The sequence below is a fragment of the Sceloporus undulatus genome, chromosome 5, assembly GCF_019175285.1.
Source record: "Sceloporus undulatus isolate JIND9_A2432 ecotype Alabama chromosome 5, SceUnd_v1.1, whole genome shotgun sequence".
In the NCBI taxonomy this organism is placed as follows: Eukaryota; Metazoa; Chordata; class Lepidosauria; order Squamata; family Phrynosomatidae; genus Sceloporus; species Sceloporus undulatus.
Genome location: NC_056526.1, coordinates 28,395,863 through 28,418,981, shown reverse-complemented (window position 1 = coordinate 28,418,981; position 23,119 = coordinate 28,395,863). Strand labels below are relative to the sequence as shown.

General features: G+C 38.9%; 2 protein-coding genes across 4 annotated transcripts in view; one reads left to right on the top strand and one right to left on the bottom strand.

The window, feature by feature from the left end:
* Positions 1–23,119, bottom strand: part of TXNRD1 (thioredoxin reductase 1) — a 170,157-nt gene that overhangs the window by 102,448 nt on the left and 44,590 nt on the right. The window lies entirely within an intron of this gene.
* NFYB (nuclear transcription factor Y subunit beta) lies at positions 2,872–21,406 on the top strand. Of its 3 annotated transcripts, none has more exons than XM_042469799.1 (7): positions 2,872–3,025; positions 13,802–13,895; positions 16,325–16,455; positions 16,974–17,171; positions 17,588–17,669; positions 20,214–20,293; positions 20,481–21,406. In XM_042469799.1, the coding sequence occupies exons 2-7, from the start codon at positions 13,802–13,804 to the stop codon at positions 20,511–20,513; spliced, it is 618 nt and encodes a 205-aa protein (XP_042325733.1). In that variant the 5' UTR covers positions 2,872–3,025; the 3' UTR covers positions 20,514–21,406. The 3 variants fall into 3 exon arrangements, with proteins under 3 accessions (XP_042325733.1, XP_042325734.1, XP_042325735.1); XM_042469800.1 differs by lacking the exon at positions 2,872–3,025 and adding an exon at positions 3,097–3,510; XM_042469801.1 differs by lacking the exon at positions 2,872–3,025 and adding an exon at positions 7,941–8,094.

Sequence of the window (23,119 nt, the reverse complement as noted above, 5' to 3'; positions counted from 1 at the left end):
TCAATAGTTTGCCTCTTTCAGCTATACATAGGACAGAAGAAAGAGAGACTGTTGTCTTTTATAACAGGCCCTGCAGGGAGGCAGAGGCCAATGGAAGCCATAAATTCAGAGTGTAAAGAAAAAGAAGCAGTTTTTAAATTATTTAACTCATTATTATTACAGTAGTTTGAGTGTTGGACTATGACTTTGAACACCCTGGGTTCAATTCAGGCATGAAACCCATTGAGTAACTTTGAGCAAGTCACATGCTCTCAGCCTCTGGGGAAGGCAATGGCAAACCTCCTCTGAACAACTCTTGCCAAGAAAACTCCTTTATATTTTGCATTAGGGTTGGAAAGGACTTGAATGCACATGTCACAGACAGAGCACATATACACACTGTAAAACTGGAGGGGAAATGCACATGCAAGCATCTCAGGAGCAAAAATAAATAGACTGGCCTTGGGTACTAATCTGTTACTCCTTGACTGGTGTTAGGGAATGGGTGCACTTTGCTGCTGGGTTGCCTCAGGCGCAAAATATCTTGTGCCTGCCTTTTTTATATAGCAAGACTATCAATCAGGTCCCATCTTTACTTGTTTTTATTGCATGCGGATATTGCTCCACCACAAGAGTAGCTGAAGCCATCCTGGATCCCATAGGATAGGAAGAACCTTTTCACTTTCCTAATGAAATTAAAGTTTCCTGGATTTTAAAATACTTTGCCTCCCACACACAACAACAACAACAACAGCAACATGTTTAACACCTTTGCTTTTAAATTTGTTTAATTTTTGTTAAAAAAACACATTGTAGCTACATTTTAATGCTTTGTACTGTATTTAATTTGTACTGTTTTAAATTTTGTTTGCTCCCTTTGAGTCCCTATATCAGGAGAAAGATGGGATATAAATAAATGAAATAATAATTTTAATTGCTGTGTTTTATATATATATTAGCCACCTTGGGTCACACTTTGGGAGAAAGAAGGGATAAAAATAAATAAATAAATAAATAAATAATTTTGGATATTATTGTATTTGACTGGCCTTGGTTACTAATCTATTGCTAAACTCTAATCTCCTATTAAACTGTATTTATAGAGGGTTTTTTATATTTTGAATAATAATAATAATACATGTGCCTTCAAGTAATTAATAATAATAACAACAACAACAACAATGTGTGCCTTCAAGTCATTTATTATTGCTGTTGTGTTTGTTGTTGTTGACTGGCATGGGGGGAAGACATTGTTTTATTTTATTATTATTAAGTAATTGTTATTATTTGTTACTGTTATTAAACAATATTTATCATAATTGGTCCAAAACACCCTGCAGAAATAATCCAGTTTGAAACCGCTTTAACTACCCTGTAATAATAATAATAATAATAATAATACAGAGCAGTTAAAGTGATCTCAAACAGGATTATTTCTGCAATGTGTTTTGGACAAATGATGATAATATACCTGCCTTCAAATCTAATAATAATAATAATAATAATAATAATAATAATAATAACAATAATATGTGTGCCTTTAAGTCATATATAATACTTGTTGTTATTAATAATAATAATTGCAGTACAGTTAAAGTGGTCTCAAACTGGATTATTTCTGCACTGTGTTTTGGACCAATGGTGATAATACATGGGTGTTCAAGTCATAGAAGAAGAAAAAGAAGAAGTGTGCTTTCAAAGTCATATATAATAATAATAATGCATTATTCAAGTCATATATGTTTATTATTGTTATTTTTGTTACAGGCCAGTTAAAGTTGTTATTGTTTATTATCATTATTATTATTACAGGGCTGTTAAAGCAGTCTCAAACTGTTTTTGACCAATGATGATAATACATGTGCCTTCAAGTCATATATTATAATTGTTGTTGTTACTCTTATTATAAAAGTCATATATTATAATTGTTGTTATAACTATTCAAGTCATATACAGTATTATAATTGTTGTTGTGGTTGTTACTGTATTGTTTCTGCAGTGTACTTTGGACCAATGATACTATGCACGCCTAGAAGTCATATAGTTGTTGTTGTTGTTACAATTCAAGTCATATATTATAATTGTTGTTGTTGTTGCTACTGAAGTCATATAATTGTTGTTGTTATTGTATTGTCTCTGCAGTGTACTTTGGACCAATGATAACATATGTGCCTTGAAGTCACATAGTTGTTGTTGTTACTATTCAAGTCATATATTATAATTGTCAGTACTACTGAAGTCATATACCATAATTGTTGTTGTTACTGTATTGTTTCTGCAGTGCACTTTGGAGCCATGACAATACGGGTGCCTTCAAGTCATATAGTTGTTGTTGATGATGTGGTTACTATTCAAGTCATATAATTGTTGTTGTTACTATTCAGGCCATATCTTATAATCGTTGTTGTTGTTATTGTTACTATTACTATTCAAGTCATATGTTTGTTGTTTACTGTATTGTTTCTTCAGTGTACTTTGGACCCATGATGACAATATGTGTGCCTGCGAATGATATAATTGTTGTTGTTGTTGTTACTGTATTGTCTCCTCAGTGTACTTTGGACCCATGACAATACGGGTGCTTTCAAGTTATATAATAGTTGTTGTTGTTGTTGTTACTATCCAGGCCATATATTATAACTGTTGTTGTGACTATCCCTATGGCATTGTCTTTATTCGGGGCCTGTGGCGGGGGCTGGAAAGGCCTGGGCCCCCTCAGGGAGCGAGCCAGCCGTCGGCCAACTACTCCCGCAGCGCCTCGGGGGCGACTAGGCCTCTGCTGCCGGCGGTTGTTCCCTGGAGGCCCGAGGAGGCGGGAGCGGGGGCCGCACGCGGGGCTGCGGGAAGGGAAGAGCCCTGGCTGCTGCTCTCTCTCTCTCTCTGCTGCTCGGGGCGGGCGGGGCCGGGGCCTGGAGGCGTTGCGGAGGGAGGGGAGGCCTAGTGCGGGAAGCGGAGCTCCGCGCTGGGACTGGTTCCTTCGCAGCCATTTTCTGTCCAACCAAACACAGCCGATTTGCGGAGGGAGCCAACCAGGGCCGCAGTGGAGGTTTGTGCCTGGCTCCGGCCAATGATTGGTAACCGGGTTTCACTGCGGGCTCGAATGAAATGTCCGTCTCCCCTCCCCGGGCTCCGCCGATGCCTGCGCCGCCGCCGCCACGCCGAGGACTAGGGCGCCAGGAAGGAGAGGAGAAGGAAGGGAGGCAGGGAGGGAAGGAAGGAAAGAAGGAGCCAGGGCCAGGCCGGCTCGCTTTGTACTATGTCTCCCTGTCTCTATGGAGCACAGAGGGGGGAGAGAGAGAGGCAGGCATTCTGGGGCCTCTGCGTTGCGCACAGAGAAGGGATAGGGATAAATGTTATTGTTGTTATTATTAGGAGGAGGGGGGGTCGTCGTCCATGATGAGAGGGGAGGCTGAGAGAGTGTGACCCCCTCCCCAGGGCGGCCCAGGCACGTCCTCCTTTCTCCCCCCTTGCTTTCCAGAAACGTCCTCCATTTTGAGCATGGCTCAAAAGAAGCATGACTTTGATACTTAGGTTAGTGGTTTTTATATTTTATATTTGTTTTATATTGTATTTTATATTTTAGGTTATTTTATATCTTACATTTAGGTTTTTATATATATATATATATATTCTACATTTTATATTTTTATATTTATTTTTATATTATATATATGTATTATTTTATATATATTATATATTATATATTTTTATATTTAGGTTATATATATATATATATATATATATATTTAGGCTTGTGTTTTTTCCCCTTTTCAAAAATGGCGGGGTGTCCTCCATTTTTCTATAACGTCCTCCATTTTGGGCATGGATAAAGAAGCATGAGTTTGATATTTAGGTTAATGTTTTTTATATTTTATATTATTTTATATTTATTTTATATTTAGGTTATTTCGTGGTTTTTATTTTGTTATTTTATATTTTATATTTTTATATTTATTTTTATGTTTTATATTTTTATGTATATATTATTTATTTTATTTATATTAGATATTTTATATATTATGTTATATTTGGGTTAGTGTTTTTTGGCATCTCAAGAAAATGTCAGGATGTCCTCCATTTTCCAGAAATGTCCTCCATTTGACTCATGGCTAAAGAAGCATGAGTTTGATATTTAGGTCATTGGGGGGTTTTGGCTTTCAAAATGTCCTCCATTTTTTGAGTGTCCTCCATTTTTTTCTCGGCTGTTGCTAACAAGCATTACTTTATATTTAGGATAGTGGTTTTTGGCCTTTTTTTAAAATGTCAGTCGCCCCCATTTTTCTTGAACATCCTCCATTCTGGGCATGGCTAGGAAGCACAAGTTTGATATTTACCTTAGTGCTTTTGGCTTTTGTTTTGGAGTGTCCTCCATTTTTCTTCAGTGTCCTCTATTTCGGGCATGGCTAAGAAGCATTAATTAGTGTTTTTGGCTTTTATTTCAGAGTGTACTCCATTGTTTTTAAATGTCCTCCATTTTGGACATTGCTAAAAAGCATTAGTTTATACTTACGTTAATGTTTCTGCTCTTATTTCTGAGTGTCCTCCATTTTTCTCGAATGTCTTCCATTTTGAGCATGACTAAGAAGCACAAACATTTCTATGGGCATTTTTAGCTTTTTTATTTTGGAATGGCCTCTTGCTGTTGTTTTTCTCGCACGCCCTCTGTTTTGAGGTGCTTTGTCCTCCTTTGTGGTTAGGACATCTGGTCATCCTGCTCCCAGGCCTCTTAGTCACCCTTTCTCTCCCAAATTTCCTAGCCTGCAATATGTTTTTTTTTGGGGGGGGGGATGTGTTAGGCAGGAGATAGCGGGGACCCCATGGAGCCTCCTGGAGATGAGCAGCAGCACCCCTTTCCTTTCCAAGCCTCAGCCGCCCTTCTTGGTCTGCCTCTCTGTTTTGTTTTGCAGGCTAACACAGCTCTGTTTTTGAATTCTCTCTGCTTTGTTGTTGTTGTTGTCAACTCCCTTCTAGTGGACCCCATGAATATGAGAGAGAGAGAGAGAGACCACCAAGGGTGCGTTGACACTGGAGAAATAAATGCCGTTTAACATTACTTGAACTGCCATGACGCCACTCTACAAAATCCTAGGCATTGTCGTTTGGTGAGTCAGGGGAAGGCAGTGGCAAACCTCTGAACAAATCTTGCCAAGAAGACCCCCTTAGGGTCCTCATAAATCAGGAACGACTGGAAGGCACACAACAGCAACAACAATGCAGGCAAACTCTTTGGCAGAGAAGACTTAAAGGCCTTATGAAATTCCGTAGGGTGACGCTACAGCACTTAAATTGGGGTCAAAGCGCATTATTTCTGCAGTGTAGACAGGTCCCCATTCGCCCTGTCCTCAACTGCCCTGCTCAGCTCCTGCAGATTCATGGCAGTGGCTTCTCTGAATCCATTCACCTGGAATGTGGTCTTCCTCTTTTCTTAATGCACTCCACTTTACCAAGCATTATACAGTCATCCCTCCATATTTGCGGCTTTGATTATTCATGGATTTGGTTAATATCTTCTCTCTAGGAATATCTAGGTCCTCCAGCACAACTCTGTGGTTAACTTTAACTAAAGGTTGCCCTGAAAGGCCTAGACTGAGATTCCTAGAGAGAATACTCTGTTAGGCATTTGTAGCTTCTCCAGCGCAGTTCTATGGTCAGTGTCTGTTGGACATTGACCACAGAATTGACCTGGAGGACCTAGAGATTCCTAGAGAGGTGTCCTCTCAGTAAAAACATGGTGTTTTTGTTATTTGCTGTTTTTCCATATTCATGGGGGTCTTGTGCCCCTAACCCTAGCAAATATGGAGGGACAAGTGTAGTATTTTCTAGCAAGTCCTTTCTTCTCATGATGTGGCCAAAATAGGACAATCTCATCTGAGTCATCTTTATTTCCAGGGATAGTGCAGGCCTGATCTGCTCTAGCATCCATCCATTGGTCATTTTAGCAGCCCATTGTATCCTCAGCACTTTTCTCAAATGAACTGATTTTCTTCCTATCGGCTTTCTTTATTTTCTAGCTTTCACAACCATACATAGAAATGGGAAATAGGATGGCATGGACAATCTTAACTTGAGCATTTAATATCTTTATGCTTCAAGATTTTGTCTACTTCCTTCATAGTTGCCCTTCCAAGTTCTAGTCTTCTTCTGATTTCTTGATTGCACTCAGTGCTGATTGATGGAAAACCTTGGGCTATTTCAGTCTCTTCATAATTTACTTTAAAATTATGTAGATTGTCTTTGGTCATAATTTTTTACTTTCTTGATGTTCACCTGTAAACTTGCCCTAACCTTCTTCAATAATCTTTCCATATCTCCATGCAGAGAGATCTTGACACCTTTGAGACTAACTGAAACAAACTGGTAGCACGAGCTTTCCTAGATTTGAGACTACCTCTTCAGCAGCTGAGGAAGTAGGCTCAACTCTATGAAAGCTCATGCTACCAGCTTCTCACTTTCACTTAGTCTCAAAGGTGCTACAAGATCTCTTTGCACACTGGTTTACCAGACTAACACAGCTGTCTTTCTATATCTTAGATATTTTCTGCTAGTTTTATGGTGTCATCTGCATATCTTGGATTGTTGATTGTTCTTCCACTTCTGCCTCTCTATCTCCCCCTCCCCGCCATGAATAAAACCCCTTGCTTTCCCCTCCTCCCATGCTAGAGTTGTGTCTATTTCTGCAGATGGGTTTCTGTCTGTTTCTGGGTAATCCCTTCCCATATCTTCCACCCCATCTGGCTTTCCTGAAGCCTGGTTGATTCACTAATATTGTGGGAGCGGCCTGCCTAGTCTTTAGAAATCCAGTTGGTTGTATGGGTGCTGTTCCTCTGTGATCTCCCCTCCTAGATGCCTTTTCTACAAGAATATGTTCAGTGGGTTGGGGGGTGTTTGGAGATTGGCTCAAAGAGTGGCTTCTCTCACCCACCCTCAATTGGAGGAGCTCCTGTTTTTGTCTTGCTTCACCTGATCTGGACACCTAGGAACATGAAAGTGGTTTAATGCTGGATGTCATTTCATGACCATGGGTGAGTGGGTGGTTTTTCTAGGACCTCACTCATTCAGACGTGACCCCTTAACTCCTGACTTGTTATGGGTCTTACGTGTGTGGTCTTACTTCTCTGCTCTTCTTCCTAAATTGCATCCACACAAGAGAAATAATCTAGTTTGACTCTGTTTTAACTGTCTTAGCTCCATTTGATGGAATTCTAAGGATTGTAGTTTTGTGATGCAATTAGCCTTCTCTGTCAGAGAGGTCTGGTGACACAACAAACTGTAAACCCCAGAATTCCATAACATTGAGCCATGTTCACTTTTTCCTTGCTAAGTCTCCTTGTCCCTGTATAATAGAACTATCTTGAAGCCATGGGTATAGACGGGGTGTGTGTGGAAATCTTGAGAAAGCTGTCTTACAGGGTATGTACAAAACTGCAGATTGACATTTTGTTGTAACTGCAGATTTGACCTTCCTCATTGGGAAATGCATGCACACAGCGAGTGGGTTTGTGTGAATCAAAAGTGTGAGGTTCCTAGCTCCTACTGAGGGCTTCTGTAGCTTTTGGAAAGGGGATGCTATTCATCTTGCGTTTGTCACATTTGAGCCACCAGTTGTTTGGTTCAGGCTAGACAAAAAGTATTTTGAGATATTTTTCAAAGCAGTTCGAGTTGTTGTGTGGATTTGCCCATTTTAAAATATTTATTTTGTTTTCTTGGGGAGCAACATGTGTTTCTCCTTTTAGATGTATCTTTTTATTTAGGTAAGGAGGGGTTGTGAATGCCAGATGAATAAAAAACTTATTCAACTGTATTTTATTTTATTTTATATGCCACCTTTCTCCCAAACTGGACCCAGGGCGGGTTCAGGGTTTAATTTAAGGAAATATGAGAGTCTAGTGTGGGGTAGTGGTTTGAGCATTGGACTATAACTCTGGAGATCACGATTCAATTCTGATTCAAGCATAAAAACCCACTGGGTGACCTTAGGCAAGTCACACTTTCTCAGCCTCAAAGGATGGCAGTGCCAAACTCCCTCTGAAGAAATGTGCCAAGAAAACTCTGATAGATGCGCCTTTAGAGTTGCCGTAAATCAAAAGTGACTTGGAGGCACACAACAACGATTAAGTAGGTGTGCTGATGTTCAAGATCTTGAAAGTACTTTTTATTTAAGGCTTGGGCCTGACCATGTCACACTTGCTGATTGGTAAATGTACCTATTATCTGACTTGCTGTATAGTTTCAGTAGTGTAGATGTACACAGTACTATTTGTAGGAACATTGAGTACACAGGACACTGCAAATTCTGTAACAGATATGGCAAGCATAACAAAAATACCAGTCAGTAAAATACATAAGAAAGAATACATCTGAAATAATTTTATTTTTGACATACCTAGCGTAGTTCTAGAGTGACTTATTGTGCAATCATATGCATGGCTACTCAGAAGCAAGCCCAATTTAAGTTGAGTGGGTCATGCACTAAGTATAGGATTGCAGCCCAAAAGACTAAATTAGATGAAGGAAATCTGATATGTGTTAGTAATATATGCTGAGTAGCTGTACTGTAACCAATCTAGCTCATTAAAATCTTGCTACAACTGGATGCATTTTCAATCAGATCTAGTCTTTTTTCAGAGCAGTAACCAAAATGAACCAAAAAGTAACAAAAAGCCAAGGAATTGCTGTAATGACTGTGTGTATTTTATAATTTGCAGTTAACATGTTTGTTGGCGGTAATAGATTGAGTTTGAGGTAAGGATCCAAAATGTCTAGGAAGCTGCTGAATGTAGGCAAACAAAATACTGCTGTATTGGTTACAAGAGATTTGATAAGAATTACCAAGTACAAAATAACATTTCAGCCCCTTCTCACTACCTTAGGTCACTACAGTCCAGCAACATTCCTTCCACTGTCTACAAATTATGTACCTTGATGTTTCTGACATGTGACTCTCAAGGTGAAAATTAGCTGCACAGTTGGTTCTTCGGGTCCACAAATTTGATAATCTGTGGATTGCCATATTATTAAATGAGGGTGACTTGAATGTGGACAGGATGAAGTGTGCATGTTCACATTGCCACTATTTAATAATGTGGGGTATAATCATTAGCATTTTTTGCATTCACAAGGGATCCTGAACAGAACTCCCATGGATCTGAAGGGCCAACTGTATTTTTCCTTTGCATTCTTCACCTGTATTATTTTACTGATGTAGGAATCAAATAGTAAGACTTTGTCTGCTACTTTATCTGATACCTTTGAGTGGGTGTTTGAAGGTCTTCTGGTTCTCTTTTGGAGATTAAAATAATTGTTTTTTCAGAAAAGACCTGTTATCAGTGAGATCCTGGATTTCTAACAGCTCAGTAATGCAGGTCATCGTCATGTGCTGTATTCTAGAGGAATGTCACATCTGCCCTGTGTTGTTTTTCATGTTGCCTTGTCCGTGTGTGTGTGTGTGTGTGCAGAATAATTTTGTTGACACCAGACACTTGCATTAATTTTACCCAGACATATAATTATACATATAATGTGCATTACATGAATTTGGAGGTAATATACGGAATATTAATGCCAGTGTGGTATAGTGGTTTGAGCGTTGGACAGGACTACAACTTAAGGCCAAGGTTTGAATCGCTGTTCAGCCATGGAAACTCACTGGGCAACCTAGGCAAGTCACATTCTCTCAGCCTCAGAGGAGAGCAAAGGCAAAGTCCCTCTGAATAAATGTTGCCAAGATAGGATCTACAGGGTCGCCGTAATTCTGAAATGACTTGATGGCACACAACAGCAACAAATGTCGAATACCTGCATGATGGTGTTTGTGCAAATATTTATAGTTCTAACTTTAGGTGACAGCAGTGCTGTGATTCTTGTAGTCTTAATTGTACATATAGAATTAAATAGCTTGACTGTTTTTGCATCTGTTAAACATGCCTCCTTGCAAGGATTGATCAGTAGGACTCTTGCATAAAACATTACTCCACCTCTTAATGGTTGGAGCTTTTTTTTCTTTTGGAGTACAAGTTGCTTCTTTCAAAAAGCAGTCTTTGTTCAAGGACATAATGCTCCTAGTTGCCAGGTGTTTTCTTTCTCTTAGTTTTTTTTTTCTCTTTCCCCCATTACCTCAACTGGTAACTTTTAATGTCAGAAATGTATTAGGTGAGTGACTTGTGATTTTTAGCTACATTGTATTATTATTATTATTATTATTATTATTAACCTTAGTTGAATGTTGCTGATAGCTTTGATCAAATTGTTGCCAGTTATTTAGTCATTAACATTTGTATCTAGTCTTTGTGCCAATAAAAGTACTCAAAGCAGTAAGCTGTCTACAGCAAAAGATTTTGGCCAATATAGCTTAGTGTTATAAGAATAAATCTGGGCCAACAACTGGTTTGTGTGTTCACTGTCCTTTTCTAGTGCGATTGAGGAGAACTCCTCCTAGATTAACACCAGTGTAGCATATCATCCATGCTTTAATATTAAGTTAACTATGGTTAGTGATAACAAGCCAGCATAATAACGTGTAGTTCAGTACTGACCTATTTTCACACTCCATAGTTTGACACAGCAAAATCAGAAATGGAAGCAAAAGCTTTTACCCTACTAGTGAGAGTGTCAGAAAAAGAAGGCGAAATGTTCAAGCTGGCTGGATGCAAAATTTGCTGTTGTATTGGTAAAGTTTGTTGTTGCATTTGCATCCAGGCCAACATCATTTGTATAACCATAACTAGTTTTTAGAATCTTGGTGCTAGTCTGACAGCTGTAGATGAGTACCATCATTATACATACATTTCTGAGCTTCCTATACATGATGTGAACTATCAGAGCACGAATTATAGTATATATAGAGCTTTCTCGATAATGCCATCAAACAAGTAGATACATTGCCATCAAAAATAGCAGGGAGTCTTGTGGTTCCCTTTAAAATCAGGCATAAGCTTTTGTAAGGTACAGAATGGCCTAAATTCCCTAAAGATGCCAGATCCTGCCAGATTTTGGAAACTAAGCACAATCAGCTCTGATTAATACTTGGATGGGAGCCCACTAATGAATGCCAGTTGCTGGAGGCTGTATGTCAGAGGAACAAACTGGCAAAACCACCTCTGAGGATTCCTTGCCTAAGAAAACCCAATGAAGTTGTAGGCAACTTGAAGGCATGCACACACACACACACCGGTATACACAAAAGCTACAAGGATTAAAAACAACAACACCTTCTTACCCTTAAAGATCTTAAAGATGCCACAAGATTTCTTGCTGTTGCAAGACACTTAGCTATCCCTGGAAATCTAACAAATGAAGTGAATTGCCAGTAGATTCTCAAAACTTGGTGTTTGCTAGATGGTATCCTGTGTTCACATTTGGATTTTTAAGTACTTTGAAGATGAGATGCAGGCTGCTTCTTATTCTTGGAGGTGTGCAGGGATGTAGCCAGGATTTTAGGAAGGGGGGGGGTCCAGACTAAGTGCCACCATTATAATGGGGCTTGGGCGCAGCGACGCAGCAGTACGCACCATTCATTTTTCTAATGGAAGGGGGGGTCCGGACCCCAAGAACCCCCCCTTGGCTACGTCCCTGAGCTGTGCAAAAGTCAGTGCACTCTTAATTTTTACTAAGATTGTAGTTTTTATATTTAGATATTTTTGTAAAGCAATACCAGAGACACTTGTTACACAGCACCTAACACCACACTATGTACTTACAAACATAAAAACATGCACCCACATGTGTATATTTTTCTTTTCTCTTTACTGATCTTGCTCTGATATAAGTCAGTAGAGAAAACCTGACCATGAAATTTGAATACAGATGAATACAATGCCTATGGATTTCCCCCCTCCAAAATGGTCTCTTAAATAATAATAATAATAATAATAATAATAATAATAATAATAATAACAAATTTTTATTTATATTTCCCTGCCTCTCCCTGCGGATCAAGGTGGGGTTACAGCCCGATTAAAGTTAAAAGTGAGCCACTATAGAATAGCACCATATAACTGTAGCTATTTGTGATAGGAAAATGGAAAGTTTGACAGTGACTTTTAGAAGGTAAACTTACTCAAAAAGATAATTAAAGGCTTAAAGTTTGGGTAGAATAAATTATTTGAAACACGCTGAACATATAAATCTTAACACTGAAACAGAAATAGAACTTTCCAAATTAAATGTCTGTGATACAGAGCTCTCAGTGTTGGATTCTAGGATAAGAGTTGTCATACTGCCAGCAATGATACAGGGGAGCAAATTAAAGTTATGGTTTGTAGGACATGAGAACTTGCATCGTGTGGCTGGGTCCTCTTATACCAAATCCCATTTGTTAAACTTCATAACATAATTCAGAACGTGTCACTATTCTTACTTATAAAACTGGCACTACAGATTTTATTTTGACCTGATGCTTATTATGAAGCAGAGCAAAAGCATGAAAGAGATAATCTGAACAAGTCAACATTTAACAGAAATAAACAGAGCATTGTTATTGTGAGGTATTTTTGATGATTTCATAGAAGTATTATACAGAACATAGTACTCACAGAAGTAGTTCTTTGTGTAATTATTAGGTAGGTCATTCCAATCTTACCCCAGATTTAAGTTTAACCTTTGGTGTGTATTTGAACCACCTTTGCATGTGTAATGTGAAGACTTTCATTACCTTTTTCTTTTGGGGAGAGCTTTAGAAGAAGAAACAAAATAGATTTCTTTTTTCCACAGATAGGAAGTAGCCTTCCCCAAACAGGTATCCGCCAGATATCTTGACTGCACTGCCCATCATCTGCCAGCATGGCCATCAAATTTGGCAGGCATCTGGTTGAATTTGTTATTATGTCTTCAGGTTGTTTGGTGAACCCTATCACAGGGTTTTCTTGGCAAGATCTGTTCAGACAAGGTTTGCCTTTGCTTTCCTCAAAGGCTGAAGAATGTGACATGCCCAAGGTCACCCTGTTGTTTTCCATGGCCGAGTGGGGATTCAAACCCTGGTCTCCAGAATCATAGTCCACTGCTGAAACCAATTACATCACTCTGGCTCATCTGATTGAATAAGACTTTATAAAGTAGCCTTTCCCAAGCTGGTACCCTCCAGAGATATTGGTCTACTATACCCATCATCTTCAGCCAGCATAGCAAGCACATCTAGAGTTTACAAGATTGAGTAAGATATAAAAAATATTATTTTGGATGATAAATTGATGTCAGATTTATATTAAATGAATGCATGAACAACAGAAGTTTTTCCCTGAACAGGCTACTTAATGATAGGCAGCCAGGATCAATCAAAGTTTAGAGGTGGATGGGTTGTAATACTCTTTATGTATTTAAAGCTAATTTAATTACTTGGATCAGAAATAAATATTTACTCAGGTTTTTACGAATGATGACAGAGATATTGCACCATCCACATAGTTAGAATTGACACCCCCCCCCCCCCATCTTCGCAGCCTGGCAGTGCCCTGACCAAAATGTTTCTTCAGCTCTGGAGATGGGCTAATGGAAAATTATGTCCAAAGCATGTGTTCAATCACAGGGTGCCTTGAGAACAGGCAGCTGGAGTGACCCCTGGAATCTGCCTCAATTGCTTCTCTCAAGGCAACCCTGTAAACGAGTATTTTGAGGATGTTATTTTCCAGTATGATGCTCTCCAATGCCTCAGAAGTGCTTTGGTTGGGGGCACTGCCAGGCTACACAGATAGGTTTTTAGAGTCATGTTCAGTTCTTCGTGACCATAAACATGAATTCCCAGCAACTCTGATATTGTGACTTCTGAACAGGATGCAGGCCAGTATGTAATAAAAAGTAGATTATTTAAAAACCCCTTTGTTTATTCCAGATGGATGGTGATAATTCTACAACAGATGCTTCTCAGTTGGGAATTGCTGGAGATTACATTGGTGGTAGTCACTATGTGATACAGCCTCATGAGGGTAAGTGCCGGACCAATGAGAGGTCACTCGGGTATATCTGGTGGTGTCCTTTTGCCAGCAGAATTGATATTGCTGGTGGAGCAAAATCCTCCTGTTTCTCTGTCTTATGTTGTCATCTGCTAAGGAGATTTGATTTTTGGAAGGAAGCTTTTTCTTTTGATTCATTTTAAAAGCCACACTGACATCTTGGATTTGATGGGAATGACCTAAATTTCCCCTTTCATCTTTTCTCTGGTATTAGCATATGTATACACACAACACAGTTTACTTCTCCAGATATCTGTGGCATGTTCATTTCCCCTCATAGCCCTTTGGCCTATGACCATCTACATCCTACCTTATACTCCTTGCTTGCTTCTGCACCATCTGAGTTTGATTGATCAGAAGCATTTATCCATTTAGGAATGATTCATTTCAGACTGGATGCTCCCCAGCTCCACTCTGTTTATACTTAAAGAATTTTATGAGTTCTTCCATTAAGTATCCATTGCTGGTGTTAAAAGTACTTAGAACAAAAACATTTTTGAACTACAGTGGTACCAAAAAGCGCCGAAACACACCGAAAAAAATTTCGTAACCCGAAAAATCTTTCGTTACCCGGAACAGTTTTTTCCAAGCTAACTTTTTCGTACCCCGGAAATTTCGTAACGCGATCAATTCGTATCCCGGGGTACCACTGTACCATTTTATTCAAGTAAACATTTAAATATATCTGCAGAATTTAATACATTAAACTAAGTTAGATGCTGTGGTGGTTTTTGATAAATTGCCAGATTTTTGATGTCCCACTTTTGTAGCGGTGCTCTCTGGTTTTGTTGAACTTGAAATGAGCTTAACATTTATGGTTAGAAGCGCTATACTCTTAACTGATTATGGGATTTCTTTAAAATAGAAAGCTGCCTTTCTATAAAACTATGGGCACATGGTGACCTTCCTTATATAGCTGAACTGCAACTCTCATCAGCCATAGCCAGTGGCAAAGGATAATGAGATGTGCAGTCCAACGCCATCTGGAAACCCAGGTGTTTGCCATCCTTGCTATAAAAATGTGCATACTGAATGTTTAAGTAGTTTTAATAGTTATAAATTCTCACAAAGGCACTGGAGGTGATTTGCTATAAAGTGAAAAAACAACAGCAACCCTGAATTATCAGTCTAAAACAACAATACTGTATATACTCATGTTTAAGTCTAGAAATTTAGGTTAAAATGGACCCAAAAAACCTGGGTTGACTTATCCATGGATCAATGTAAGTACTGTATTTTAACTCTCTATATTATATATGGTGAAATGCAAGAGTTTAATCCGCATTGGAAGCATTGACCCCCGTCTAGTCTCTTATCCATCCAGCCTTTAGTATGAGCAGAAATAGTTATGCCTGCTGGAATTTTGTTAAGTTCTTTGGCATTGTTTTCCTTTGGTTCATCCACTTCAGATCCTTTGTTTCATGCCCCTAGGTTTTACCCTTGACTTGTCCATGGGTCATATCAAAATCCATAATTTTGGCCCCAAAACTTGCCCACGACTTATATATGAGGTTGACTTACAGTCGAGTATATACAGTAGTCAAAATAATACAGCTGTCTGATAAAATACTTGGTCATACTTTGTCATTAGAACTATTACCTCTGGGCCTTGCAGATCTTTAAGGAAGCATTGTATCTATGAAAAGAATGTCTTAAACATTCTTTAATAGTGGTATCAGGTCGGAGAAATCAGCCTTCATACTTAAAAGAGCTCAAATGTTAAGTATAATTATGAGAGAATTTTTAGGAGTTTTTAATAGCAGTTTTATTATGGTCAAATTCTAGGGGCCTAGATCAGATAGTGTACTGCCATGTACAACATCAGCACAATCTAGGATTTTTCTTTCCTGCTGCAGCCTTCATGTGTAAACCCCATGTATTTTTGTGGGATTAAAAATCTGATCCAGGAGGCTATATTTTTATTTATTTTTTTAAATAAATTTTTAGTTGAAATTAAAAAGCAAGACTTACATGCCTCAATTATTTCCTTGATACATAGAAATTATATATACAAAATTAAAAATAAAAGGAGCATAATAACATAAATGAAGCAGAAAATGAGGGAAAGAAGAAAGAGGAAAAAGAAAAGAAAAAGAGAAGGAAAGAGGGAAAAAGGAAAGAAAGAAAGAAAAAGAAAAAGAAAAAGAAGGAAAGAAAGAGAAAAAGAAAGAAAAAAGAAAAAGAAAAAATAGGTTGTAGATAAAAAGGATAGAGGAGGCTATATTTTTAGAATGCACAGAAGATTGCAGGAGAAAGAGTGTATTACTGGTTGTGGTGAAAGCTGTGAAATAAGCAGAAGTAGACCATTGGCTCCTTGACAGACTTGATAATATAGGAATATAGATATGGCTGTCAAGTGGTTCCAATGTAGGCTGTTAATACTTCTCTCTGTGTGTTCTTAGATACAGAAGACAGCATGAATGACCATGAAGACACAAATGGCTCTAAAGAAAGTTTCAGAGAACAGGATATTTATCTTCCAATTGCAAATGTGGCAAGGATAATGAAAAATGCCATACCTCAAACAGGAAAGGTAATATCATGAAAGAAAGCTTTGCTGACATTCCTCAGTTCATTTACAGGGCCATGAAGCTTGGTGGTTTTTTTTTTTTAGAAGACATGTTTGTATTTTGTTCAAAGATGTTTTAAAGCCAGATATTGTGAAAATTTCTTCAAATGGTGTCACACTGGAAACAAGAAGTGCACCATGTTCTCTGTTCTTCTGCATCTCTGTATTAACCAAAATATGTTTATTTTATTCCTCTCAAGGGGGATGTACAGGTTTTCAGTGACAAAATGCATGCTGCTCTTAAAATAAGAAGTAAATTGTTTTGTAAATTGGTAATATGGAGGTGGGGGGACTCCAAACTTTGTGGACTTTATTTATTCAGGTTTTATGAGATTAATTGTCCATAATGTTTAATTGTGTTAAAGTTTAATTAATTTTGTTAATGTTTAATTTTGTTGCCAGTCTTGGTTCTATTTATTTGAGTGTTAATTCAGATTGTATTGAGAAATATTATTGATTTACTACATGTAAATATATTTTAGATTGCTAAAGATGCAAAGGAATGTGTACAGGAGTGTGTAAGCGAATTCATCAGCTTTATAACGTCAGAAGCAAGTGAGAGGTGTCACCAAGAAAAGCGAAAGACTATAAATGGGGAGGATATTCTCTTTGCCATGTCTACCTTGGGATTTGACAGCTATGTTGAACCTTTGAAGTTATATCTACAGAAGTTCAGAGAGGTTTGTTATCTCTTTTATCCCTGCAGAATGCCATTTGCAATGATTTGCAGAATTTTATGTTACAGCTGACTTGTAATGTGTCTCTAACACAGTAAGGTGGTTGAATATCCATGAGGTGCAGGATGGGAAAAATAGTTACAGAACATTATTAATTTTTAGTGTTCCTGTAAAAATGGTCATTTGAATTGATCTAACTGGTTACATCCTTTAAGCATCTAACCTTCCGTTTCCCAGCCTGGCCTTCCAGCTGTGTTGGTCTAAAATTCCCATCATCTATAGCCATCATAGCTAATAGCAATGCTGGATAGCAGTGATGAGAACTGTAGCACAGCACAGCTGGAAAAATATTTCTTTGAATGGGATGCAGTTGCAAGTGATTGTGTTTGCATGCAAATCATTGTGTATTCTTTCTTAAGGCCATGAAAGGAGAAAAGGGTATTGGAGGGACAGTTACCACAGCAGACGGGCTCAGTGAGGAGCTCACAGAAGAAGCATTTAGTAAGTAGTATTAGCATTACTTAACACCTGTGCTTGGAATGAGTTTGTTAATTTATTTGAACCATACCTAGTATTTGTGAGCAGTGGTATCTATCACTGGAGGAGTGTGGGAGTACAGACCAAACTAGGTGACATCTCAGAGAGTGGAGAATGCCCAGTGGAGCGCACAGTCACTCACTGACTGTCTCAAGACCCCCTCATCCATCTCGGTTCACCAACATGGTGCCTCTTTTGTCCACCCACTGCAGCAGCTGGTGGGGGTGAATGGCTGCTGCTGCCCAGTGGTCCCTTGTATGTCTGGCAGGGCTGCTGGGTGGGCTAGGAAAGGGTGGTGGTGGCAGTAGTGGTGGCCGCAGACTCCTTTCCTTCTGGGGAAGGGGAGGAGTCTTATGACCATCACTGTTGCCACCACCTTCAGCACCTCCTTTTCATGGTTTCCCAGGCAGCCTAGCCACACCCAGAGGCCATAGCAGATGGATGGCAGAGGGGGCAGCCAGGGGAGTGCCAGGTAGCTGGTCCAGGACAGAGAGGGCAGGAGTGGGAGTGAAGGATGACGACCACCCCTCTGTACCTGCTGCCACATACAGTATCCTTCTGTTCCCTTTCCTCCTGCTGTCTCCCCAGAGTGGATCATCAAAACTGAAGGAGGGGGAGGGGTAGGACTCAGCATCTGGCATTACCTGCCAGGGAGGGGCATTTGGTGCATCAGGCTGGGTAGAACTGTTGCAAGAGTGCTGGCAGCAGTGGCAGCCTCACCTTTGGCACCCCTTCCTCCCCTCTTCTGCAGGGCCAGGGGGATCAGTGGGGTCCCAGTTCAGGTGTCCTCTTGTCCCTGTCTTTGCTCTAGGTGGGGAGAGGCAACCAAGACTGGATCCCTCCCTCCACTGGAAACTCCTGCACTGGAGTGACACCAGGCATAGTGATGCCACTGTTTGTGAGACAGGTTTACAACAAGACATTTTGAAACCTATACTTTTTTTCCAATATTTTCAAGCTGTGGGTGGTTGAAACCGTGGGTCAAGAATTTGTGGGTATGGAGGACCAACTGTATTTGCTTTCTGCATATAGTAAAATGCTTTTCAGTGCCTACAAATAAAAACTGATGGTTTACAGTTAGTGGAGCTGAGGAAAGCAGTACTTGGAGTAGGAATAATCTAATAAAGCTCAAACTGCTTCAAAGCTGCCTTAGCTGTAACTCAGGCAGTACTTAAGAGCATGAAAGAGCCATGTTGGATCAGGCCAAAGGTCTATTGAGTTTGTCAACACAGTGGCCAGTGATTTGTCTGTGGGAAGCTCAACAGCTGGACACAAGTACAAATTGTACTCTTCATTTCCCACTTCCTGGCACATTCGCTCTGATACTGAAAGTGACACAGCCATGCTGACTAGTCACTGTTGAACCAGTTGGACAGTGTTTTTTATAGTTGACCTAAAGTAATACTGCATCCTGTTAGGTATTTATCTGAAGCATTTAGGATTGGACCCAGATTTAGGTGTATGCAGCTTGGCTTGTGGAGCAGATTTCCCCCTTTTTCCTTTGGCAATCTCATCTCCCTATATTGTACAGAGAATCAAGAGACTGCTGAATGAGGTAACTGCTGAACAGAGAAACATGAGGATTCCTGGAAACTCAGTAGAAACATGTTCTGTGAATGGAGCTCTAATCATGGAAGAGATTCCAGCTCACTTCCCTCTGTGGTACAGCCTGTCCCATTCAATTGGAATTGTGGCCTTCCTGTATAGCATTTTCACCAGGTTGGAGGTACTACCTGGGGGAGGAGGGTGTGTAATAGCCAGCCCAGTTATACATATCTGAATCTGGAGCCAAATCATACTACATTTGCTTGGTGAGGACACGAGAGAGAGAGCCTCCTTGGTGGCTGCTCCCACCCTCTGGAATGTACATATTATGTGACAGATTTGTTGTGCTGGACAGGGCTTGTGCAGCTGAATAGGGTGCATGTTTGTGTATCCAAGAGTATTTAACAAACACAAACACAACTAGTCTGTGAAGGAGCAAGGTCTCTGTTTGCTTACAAGAAAGCATTGGACATGGTGAAACATCTACCGTATTCCTGTTGAAGTGAATTTTATATGGCAAAATAGCTATGCTGTGTAGCAGGCTGAAAATACTAATTTGTAATGTGAGGTTGAGATCTCAGCAGCGAAAGCAGCTACTGTGATGATTAGTCTTATTCTTAGCTGAAAGCTAAAATGCAAGTTAACTTCATAGTTTTGATTAGATGTGTTACACATTTTCTTATAATCTTTTTGCTTTCTGAATTAGGTGGTGTTCCTGTTTGTTTACTATTGGATCAAAGTTTCTTGTCTTTACATGAGTCTGTTAACTAACATCTGGTATCTCTGTGTTACTTTTTTTAAAATGTGGTGCACAAGAGAATAGCTTGATTTGGTGTTATTTAACTGGTGTTGTAATAATCATATGCTGGGCGTAATTTTTTGTTTAATGTTGAACATGTTAAATGGTATCAGTGTATATTCTGCATGGGTGCCTTAACTGGATTGTTCTCCTTTCTTTCTTAGCTAACCAGTTGCCAGCAGGTTTAATAACTACAGATGGCCAACAGCAAAATGTTATGGTTTATACAACATCTTATCAACAGGTACAGCAGCTATCAATTCTGTTTCAATTAACATTTAAATAGTCCCACTTCCCTCAGCCACAATTCAGAAGTACTGAACTAGAGAAACAGTTCGAAGTCATCATTTTGCTACTTGGGTGCTCTGTGAAATATGTGTGGATCTGAAGTAATTTATTGAATTGATCTGACTTTATTTTGCATTTCCTAGATCTCTGGAGTTCAGCAGATTCAGTTTTCATGATGGAAGAAAGCTTTGGATCTGAGAACATGAGAAATATGGTCAATGAACTAACGAATGCTAAAGGAGAGGAAACTTTAGTTTGAAATGACTGGTAAAACAGAGAAAATGTCACTTTGTATATTCAATAGCTGTAATGTAGCTGCCTGAGGCTTGATTAATTGAGATGTGAATTCTGACTCAAATCTTTTTTCATGAATGATTTTAAAAGAAATTCGATTTTAAAGGTATTAAAATATTTTTGTTTTGTACAAGAGTTTGTTGCTCTATATAACTCCTGTATGCATTGTATATTGCAATTTACTACTGTCAGAGATTTGTAGACAGTTTCTTATTTTCATATTGAATCATGTTACTTTTGTAATTCAAGTAAACAGCTGGGTTTAATTCTTGTTTACCCTTTGAATAAAACATAAGGGGTACAGTTCATTTTGAATGCAAGTTGCCTTTATTATAAAAATTTGAGATGACCTTTTGTTTTGTAACTGTCTTGCATGACTAAGTTAGGTTAACTATTTATTAATATTTTAACTTGGAAAGGGAATTCCTCAAGCGCCAGCAGTTCAAAAGCTCCCAGTGCTTTTAATGTAAAGATAGAATTCATGTGAACCCAAAAGTAACCAGTCTTTAGAACTTAGAATTAGAATCTTGGGACATAATCTACGAAGAGCTACTTTGCACAGGATAAATAAGAAAGGGGAGTATGACAAACTGACTAGTTGTGTGCAAGGCTAATTCTCTAGATTGTTTGGTGTCCAGTAACAGTGTTAACTGTACTTTGTAGTGCAGACTCTGTTTTGCAACAACCAGAAGTATGTAGTAGCATTTTTGTTGATCCCATTGACTTAGAGACATTTGCCTCACTGCTTTTGAAATAAAACCCTTTTTATTTATTATCTCTCTTTAAAGAAGCCAGCTTCTCTTTGCTCCTTTTTTTTTTTTTGGTAAATTCTTTTCATTTGCAATAAGGTCCACTTACATTTAAATAATCATTGTGGATTGACAAATAATGAAAACATCTGCACAATGGGTGAAAACGTATACATGTCTGAATGGATCTGAAATGGGAGACCTGAGTTTTGACATTGCTGTTTCCTGTCTTTGCAATAAACTAATCTACCTAAATAATCATACTTAATTTCGTAGATGGACAGGTTGTTCCAAAGACAATCAATGCCAATTTATTATTACCTAGGATGAGAGTATTGTGGCAGTACAGAATTGTACTATTGGTTTTCAAATGACAGCTCTTGTCATCATCATCAGATTAGTTCACAGTATTTGCATGACAGGAGATGACCTGCTGTAGATAAAAACTGTAGATAAAGATGGTGCTTCTGGCTTCTGAAAAGCCATGATCTGGACATCAAGATTTGGGAAATGAAAAAACAAACAAACTGATGTGTAACTGTTCCTTGTTTCCCTTGTTTCCCTCCTCTCATGGAAACTTTGATCTGCCATTCTGCTTCTTCATAGAAGAACCTTTAGTAAAAGTAATTGCTAAATTTATATGGCCTTTGTGAGCTATTTATTAAAGTTAAACATGACTTCTGGTCTGATTCCTCAGGCTTGTAGTTGTATATGCTGTCAGCCATGGGAGCTTTAACAGTAGAACTTGTGCTTAGAAGTTCCATTACAGGCTTGCTATCACGTCAATAATTTATATCACAAAAATGATCAATTATGGATATGAACATTGTCTGCAAGTCAGGTAGTCTGCACATGCCTGTGTCTTTCTGTGCTGGGAACCAGCTTCCACTCTGAATTGTAGCAGCACGAATATCCTTTATCTTGCAATGAGCCAGTAAGTGGAGAGAGACTGCTGCAAATGGACCAAGGCCAGCAGCCAGATGTAATTCATCTCAGACCAGATTTCTGGTTTTCAATGGCTTTTTGCCAGGGTAGCTGATGTCAACATACTTCTCTCTAAATAATCATCCTCAGTGGTGTATTCCCTAATCTGAAACTAGGTATTTTACTTTTATTCACCCCTTGCCTTAAGCAACCCATGGATAGTCATGAGTGGAATGATGTGCCATGACAGGCTGAAAAGCTGTTTGCCTAGAAACCTGGCAAGCAAACTGCCAACTTAATTACTGAAATAGGTGGTTACAGTACACTGGCTCTTTGTGCTTTGTTTATCAGAATTGACTCCTGAGGCACCTATGCATGGAACTATCTTTTATTCAGGAAGAACTTTCTCAGCTTAACCATTTTAACTCTAGTATACAGTACTTGATGTTCTCTTAACAATGGGAGTTTTATACTGAGCTACTGCACATAACTTGGTCCAGACCCCAACAGGATGAAATTCAAGCTAGGTGAAAATAATGATCTTGCAACAAAACTATCCCATAGCCATGGCCTCTTACAACTTTAGATTTATTTCTGTAGCTGAACATTACCATCTCATGCTACATGCTATAGCTGCCCCTATTATTCTGCTAGTACTTATTCGTAATGTGACCAGAAGGAATAATACTTTTGACAGGCTCATGTAAAAGTAATTACAGTTGTCCCTCCATATTCGCTAGGGTTAGGGGAACAAGACCCCCATGAACGTGGAAAAACCGCAAATAACAAAAACAGTTTTTACCTGAGAGGACACC

Coding starts and splice junctions, on each gene's coding strand:
- NFYB (XM_042469799.1), top strand. CDS start 13,802: ATGGATGGTGATAATTCTACAACAGATGCTTCTCAGTTGGGAATTGCT. Junction 17,172..17,587: donor ATCTACAGAAGTTCAGAGAG/GTTTGTTATCTC, acceptor TTCTTTCTTAAG/GCCATGAAAGGAGAAAAGGG. Junction 17,670..20,213: donor GCTCACAGAAGAAGCATTTA/GTAAGTAGTATT, acceptor TTTCTTTCTTAG/CTAACCAGTTGCCAGCAGGT.